The 7,196-nt window shown below is 53.7% G+C and overlaps 1 protein-coding gene across 1 annotated transcript in view; it reads right to left on the bottom strand.

Annotated features, from left to right (window-relative positions):
- The window catches only part of CCDC30 (coiled-coil domain containing 30), a 43,656-nt gene extending 37,562 nt beyond the window's left edge, over window positions 1-6,094 (bottom strand). The window contains exons 1-2 of the mRNA XM_017832024.1: window positions 5,987-6,094; window positions 151-308 (exon numbers count right to left, since the gene is read on the bottom strand). Coding sequence (XP_017687513.1) covers window positions 151-282 — 132 coding nt within the window. The 5' untranslated portion in view covers window positions 283-308; window positions 5,987-6,094. The remainder of the gene's footprint in view (window positions 1-150; window positions 309-5,986) is intronic.
- Between the last annotated feature and the right edge of the window lie 1,102 nt (window positions 6,095-7,196).

Here is a 7,196-nt window from a genome sequence, read left to right as displayed (position 1 = left end):
AAATAGTCTCTCTCCACCTTTCCCGTAGCTCCTTCAGGTACTTCACCACTGAGACTCCACTGAGGACTCAGAGACAGGAGAAATGGTTGTAACTGCAGAAATATCCCAAAGACGTTCCCTTCCCAGCCTGAGCAGCTGAGCAGGAGGTACCTGGATGCCCTCTGTGGTGCTGTGGAGCAGTCCCAGTTTCCCCAGCAGCGCTGTCCTCTCCACCAGCAAATAGGCGACCTGTTCGCTGGCAGCGCTGTGAGCGATCTGGGACAGCCCTTCCTGCTGCAGCATCTCCTCCACCTCCTTCAGCTGGGCTTCTGCAAGGCAAGGCAAGGCTTGGGGTGAGCAGAGGAGCAATCAGGCCATGATTTCCTGCAGATCTGCTTCCCAGATCCTCTAATTCCCCAGTGCAGCAGCTCCTGTTTCTCCTGGAGCCCAACAGCTCCTCGAGTCTCTCCTGCTTCCCACTCCCTGTTCTTACCTGTTATCTCAGCCCTACTCCCTCTCTCCCAAGGTTTCTGCTCATTCATCCCCTTCCCTGCCTGCCAAGTCATAGGACCCACTACACCTACTTGGAGTTCTCCTGCCTGGTTTTCCAGGGAGGAGTTTCTACAACCATCTTCTCCTCCCAGCCTGGCTTATCCTCACACCGTTAACCCTGAGTGGTGGAAACTAAACAGGTTAAACATGAGGGAACCATGGAATCAGTAAGGAAAAGACCTCAAAGATCATCAATTCCAACCTTCAGATACCCAAGACCTCTTGGAGAGAAGCAGACATTTTCTTCAGCAAGAGACACAAAACACCGGATCACTCCTAGAGAGCATCACTATTTTCCCAAAGACAGAGGCAGATCTAAATATCTTTAAGAATTAAAGTGCCAATCCTTCACCATTTATCCCAAAATTATAGCCAGGAACACCCTGCACTGGGAAAAACTTCCAGATTCAATGGCAGATTTGTGACAGCAGCACTTGCAGAAGTGAGTTTATGGCCAGGCACTGCTGTGTTTGTGAAACAAACAGGTGCTGAGAAGATTCCCTCGTTTTTGTGGCTGGAATTTACCTGCCAGGAGAAAATGAGGAAGCTTTGGTCTCTGGAGTGGTCAGGGCAGTAACTCCTGCACCAGATCCAGCAGCTTGTGGAGCCAGGGAAGGGCTTTTCCAACCCTCCCTGTGTAATTCATATTAAAACAATCCAAATTTCTGGCCCAAACAAGGTTATAAAGGTTTCTGAGTGCTGCAGGATGGGAGTGCAGGGAGTTGTAAGGAAGAAGGAGGGATATTCCCACTTTTTCACTCAGGAAGCTGGAGTTGGACAACTGCTGTCCAGCAGAGCAAATATTCCTCTCCCCCAGAACACACAGAGCTCTGGACAAGCCTGGCCCTCTCTTCCCTGCACTGATTTAACCACATCCCGAGGCTCCAATCAATCAATCCCATGTTTCCACTCCGCTGTTCCAGCCCTGTGGATGGAAAACACCCTGCGGTTCCCTGGGGTCCCAGAGCACAGCTCAGTCAATAGGGGGTCAAACAGGGCCCACCAGCAAACAGGGCTTTGGGCAGCATCAAAATAACTGGACTTGCTCCGAGCATGTGCACCAGGAAGAGCCCATGGATCCCAGGACACGGCCCCCAACCTGCCCTGCACTTTGCTCCCAGAGTTTTGCCAAATCCCAGCGACAATGAAGGGGAAACTGCTCCCATTTATGGCCGGGAATGGGACCCCCTATAGAACTGACACCTTCCCCTGCTTCTCTCATACCCTGCCAAGTAATGTTTACTGGTACAGCCTCAGATCCCAGACATTTTCCACAGGCTGAGGAGGGAAAAGGATTTGTGAGGATGGGAATGGTCTGCCATACCCAGCACAGGTCACCTGCTTGTCAAACCCACTGATTTCTCACAAACCCCTTCCCTCCCCGACCCAGCAGGTCTGGGAAGAGCCAACAGCTCCCCCAGGCACTGTTCCACCCGAGCACTGCTGGGTTCCCACTGCCACCTCCTGTCCTTGCTTGTTTGGAAGCAGGTTTTATATTTGTATTTTCCTGCCCCAGGAAGACTCTCAGAAGCAGCAGCTCAGTGGTGTCCTCACCTCACCCCAGACCTGCCTGCCCTGTCCCTGCTGGGTGTGTTTCACCAGTCCAGCTGTTCCAGCTGCTACAACAAACAAGCTCAGACCACGACTATTTATCCTTTTTATTCCACTTTTGAAACAAATGGAGGCAGCTCCCCCCAGTGTGGTGCTTCACTGCCCATTCCAGTTGTTTTTCAGGAAGGCTTTTGGCACCACAGCACATGTGCCATTGACCTGCCCTCCAACAACACCCCGGGGTGTCCAACGAGAGCTGTCGGATCAGGAACCACCTGGAGGGGAGGAAAAATGTCACTCTGGGCAGAAGATCCACATGAGGTGAAGCTCAGCTCCATGGCCCAGCAGAAACTCAGCTCCATGGCCCAGCAGAAATCAGCCCTGGCTGCTCCAGCAGGAACCTGTGCCAGGCACAGAGTAAATCTGTGAGCAGGGATTTGTGTCATCAGAAACCACTCGGGGTCAGTGATGGGCATTAATGACCCTCAGAGCCTGAAGGGGCTCCAGGAGAGCTGGAGAGGGACTGGGGACAAGGGATGGAGGGACAGGACAAGGGGGAATGGTTTTAAATTAAAAGAGGGGAAATTTAGGTGGGATATTGGGAAGGAGTGAAGGTGGTTTGGCCCTGGCACAGGTTGCCCAGAGAAGCTGTGGCTGCCGCATCCCTGGAAGTGTCCAAGGCCAGGTTGGACGGGGCTTGGAGCAACCTGGGACAGTGGAAAGTGTCCCTGCCCATGGCAGGGGTGGGACTGGAGGGCTTTAAGGTCCCTCAAACCCAACCCAGCCTGTGATTCCATTCTATGAAACAACAGATCAAGTTGCTCCAAGTGATCCCAGATCAAGGTCTCCAGCCTTTACCTGAGTCTTTGCCCCTCCCTTCTCACCTCCCAGCTCCAGCTGTGAGGACAAGGCAGAGCAGGACAGATCCTGCCCCTCACACCATTCCCAGCTCAGGCCCCTCCTTTGTACCACAATCTTGAACCAGCCACTGTTCCCAACTGCCCTTTTAGGTTCTCCTTCCAATTCTCCCAAAAGCTCCCAACCACCACCTTCTCCTCTTGCCTCACCCACATTTTTAACAGTCCCAGCAGACCTGGGTCTGCCTTTCCACAAGCCCCTTGTCCATCCTGATCTGCAGGATCATCCTGTCCCTACTGCAGACACCCAGCTGTCCCCAAAAACAAGAGGGGGAGCAAGACCCGGAGCACAAGTGTGAGGAGGAGCAGCTGAGGGAGCTGGGGGGGCTCAGCCTGGAGAAAAGGAGGCTCAGGGGGGACCTTCTGGCTCTGCAACTCCCTGACAGGAGGGAGGAGCTGGGGGGGGCAAGCTCTGCTCCCAGGGAACAAGGGACAGGAGGAAACGGCCTCAAGCTGTGCCAGGGGAGGGTCAGGTTGGATATTTGGGAAAATTCCTTCACAGAAAGGGTGGTCAGGCACTGGCACAGGCTGTGCAGGGCAGTGGTGGAGTCACCATTCCTGGAAGTGCTCAGAAAACCTGTGGATGTGGCACTTGGGGACACAGTTTAGGGCTGACCTTGGCAGTGCTGGGGGAATGGTTGGACTTGATCTCAGAGGGCTTTTCCAACCTTAACAATTCCATGATTCTGTGATCTCTGATGAAAAGCAGAGGCTTGGGGAATGGACACTGGGATACAGACAGGACTCAGCAGCAGAGCCACATTAGAGCCCCAGAGCAGCCCGAGAGAATCCTTTGGGAATGTGGCACAGCACAAGCACATCCATCTGCTCCATGCCAGACATGGTCAGGGGGATTTTTCTGTGAAGTGGCTGAGCCAGAATCATGGAATCAGAGAATATCCTGAGCTGGAAGGGACCCCCAGGGATCATCCAGTCCAAATCCCAGACAACCCCAACAATCCCCCCCTGTCCCTCAGAGTGTTGTCCAAACCCTCCTGGAGCTCTGGCAGCCTTGGGGTCGTGACACTGCCCTGGGGAGCCTGGGCAGTGCCAACCACCCTCTGGGGGAAGGACCTTTTCCTAATATCCATCCTAAACCTCCCTGGCACAGCTCCAGCCATTCCCTGGGTCCTGTCCCTGGTTCACAGAGAGCAGAGATTGGAGCAGAGATCCCTCAGGAGGAGCTGCAGACCCCAAGGAGTCTCCCCTCAGCCTCCTCTTCTCCAGCTGAACAAACCTGCAAAGCAAAGACCCCAAAAAACCTCAATAAAAGACTCAATAAAACACTCCACAAACACCTCAAAACACCTCAGGGCTGCCCCCCCTCCCTGCAGGGGACAGCCTGGGGGGAGCAGGGCCTGCTCCACTGCCCAGATCCCTAAATTATCTCCACACATCACTAATGCCAGCACTGAGGTACAGGCAAGCCTTAAAACCCACAATCTGCCAGTGATATCCCAAAACCCCTCCAGAAAAACCCTGTGGCACTGAATCCACAAAACCCCTCTGGGAACAACACGACCACAACTAAAATCCGGATGCATGGACACGGATCTCGGCTTCCATTCCAGGCTTAATCATTGCTCAACAGCCACAAGAATCCCTCAGAAGTGGAAAAAGTCCCAGACCGGGAGGGAATCGCTGCATTTCAGCTTTGGGGAAGGCCCGTCCTTCTCCTGCCACCTCGTGGGCAGTGAGAGAAGAACCAGGAACAGAGTTTCCTGCCACAGTGACGCTCCCAAAAACTCATTAATCATTTCGACCCCTTGTAACCAGCATTTTCACCACAAACCACCACTTGAGGTGCCCAGAGGAACCGGAATTTTAGGCAAACCCATCTTTGGAAAGTCCCTCCGTCACATGTGCTCCTTGAAAACCCAAAAGATGCCCAAAACCACAATCAGTTTGCCCAAAACTCCTGAATTTGCTGCCCCAAACAAAGCCTGTATCACAAAGAAGCTGTGCCATCACCCCCAGTTTTACCTTAGGGCCAGGACAATGCATCCCATGAAAGGAGCTGATGTAACAAAGGCACTCAAAGCACAATAAAAAACTTAAGAAAATCAAGATTTAAACCCCCCCCCCAAAAAAAAAATACATTTGCCATTACTGGAAGTGACCCTAGAGTTTGAAAATAAATTATTTGAAGCAAAATAAATGAAATAATTCCTTTAAACAAAATTACTGCACCTAAAATAGTGGAGTTCTAAGTGGGGTAGTGGAAGGTGTCCCTGCCACGGCAGGGAGTGGAACTGGATGGGCTTTAAGGTCCCTTCCAACCCAAACCATCCTGGGATTCTGTGACAATAAACACACACAAGTTGGGAATCCCCAGTACATGACACTGTCCCTCACAGTTGCTTTAAAAAATGGGGAGTTTGGGTAAACCAAAGCCAAAGGCAAATTCACTGCCTGGGTGGGAGTGAGGAGTCAATGACGGATAAATCAGTGTTGGAAAGCAAACAGCACCATCAGTTCTGGCCTTCAAACAGCCTCTGGAAAAGAGGAAACAACGGAGCCACATGGAGAAAGTGCCAAATTCCCTGCATAAAGGCAGTGAAAGCAGGCAAGAACCTCTAAATCAATTAAAAATCAGCTCTAGCAGCTCATTAACACTTTTAGCAACCTCCCAAAGAGCAAACCACTGAGACGTCCCTGAGGACTCCCTGAGAGCTCCCTGAAAGCTCCATAAGAACTCCCTGAGAGCTCCCTGAGAATTCCCCAGAAAGGCTGCTCTGATCTCCAGGAAGGTTTAACACCTGCCAGGGCATTCCCTGGGCCCGTGGTGAGGAGAGATCACAACTCCAGATCAACTCCAGCAGCTCATTAACACTTTCATCAACCTCCCAAAGGGCAAAGCACTGCGAGGTCCCCGAGAAGCCCCTGAGAGCTCCCTGAGAATCCCCCAGAAAGGCTGCTCTGCTCTCCAGGAAGGTTTAACACCTGCCAGGGCGTTCCCTGGGCCCGTGGTGAGGAGGGATCGTTACCCTGGAGCAGTTGCAGCCGTGCCAGCTCCAACCTGAGCTGTTCGTTCTCCCTCTCGTACTCCGAGGCGATGGCATCCCGCTCCTCCGTCAGGGCACGCACGTGGCCCACGTAGCTTTCCACCTGGAACGGGGAAAACAGCCCTTTCCACCCAGAACAGGGAAAACAGCCCTACCCCTGTGGCTGCCAGAGCCTCCACAAGGGGCACAAAGAGCTCTGCCACCTTCGGATTTAAAGGATGAGCCCAAGTGTTGGTAGGACGCTGCACCTTCGGGACAGCTGGGGATGGGAAAACCTTGACTGGGAGGGGGTGAGGTGGGGGGGGGCTGGGATGGGGGGGGCTCTGAGCCACGGCTCTGTGGGAGATGCTGGGCTCACCACCTGCTTTTTGATGCCCCTACATGAGGAATGGGGACGCAGTGGGGATGCCCTGAGTTTCCCAGGGCAGCAGAGTGGCTGTGACACCCCTGGACATGCTGCTGCACAGAGGGGGTGTGGGACTGGGTGGGTTAAACCCAGAGGGGATCAGAGGATCACTTAGGTTGGAAAAGACCTCCAAAATCATCCAAAATCAGAGTCCAATCTGTGCCCGATCCCCACCTGGGCACTGAGTGCCACACCCAGTCCTTCCTCAGACACCTCCAGGGATGGGGACTCCACCACCTCCCTGGGCAGCCCCTTCCAATGCCTGACCACCCTTTCCATGAAGAAATTCCTCCTGATGTCCAACCTAAACCCTCCCCTGACACAGCTTGAGGCCATTTCCTCTCCTGTCCCTTGTTCCCTGGGAGCAGAGCCCGACACCCCGCAAGCTCCACCCTCCTGTCAGGGAGTTGTAGAGAGTGAGAAGGTTCCCCTCGAGCCTCCTTTTCTCCAGGATGAGCCGTCCCAGCTCTCTGAGACATTTCTTGTACTCCAGCCCCTTCCCCAGCTCCGTTCCCCTCTCTGCACTCACCAGAGGGATGGGTCACGGCTGGTGACCACACACCCACTGAGCCCCTCCAGGGATGGGGACTCCACCACCTCCCTGGGCAGCCCCTTCCAATGCCTGACCACCCTTTCCATGAAGAAATTCCTCCTGATGTCCAACCTAAACCCTCCCCTGGCACAGCTTGAGGCAATTTCCTCTCCTCCTGTCCCTTGTTCCCTGGGAGCAGAGCCCGACACCCCCCAAGCTCCACCCTCCTCTCAGGGAGTTGTAGAGAGTGAGAA

The sequence above is a fragment of the Lepidothrix coronata genome, unplaced genomic scaffold, assembly GCF_001604755.1.
Source record: "Lepidothrix coronata isolate B3197 unplaced genomic scaffold, Lepidothrix_coronata-1.0 Scaffold198, whole genome shotgun sequence".
NCBI classification, from domain to species: Eukaryota; Metazoa; Chordata; class Aves; order Passeriformes; family Pipridae; genus Lepidothrix; species Lepidothrix coronata.
The sequence above is the reverse complement of the archived record's forward strand: the minus strand, read 5'-3'. Positions and strand labels throughout refer to the sequence as shown.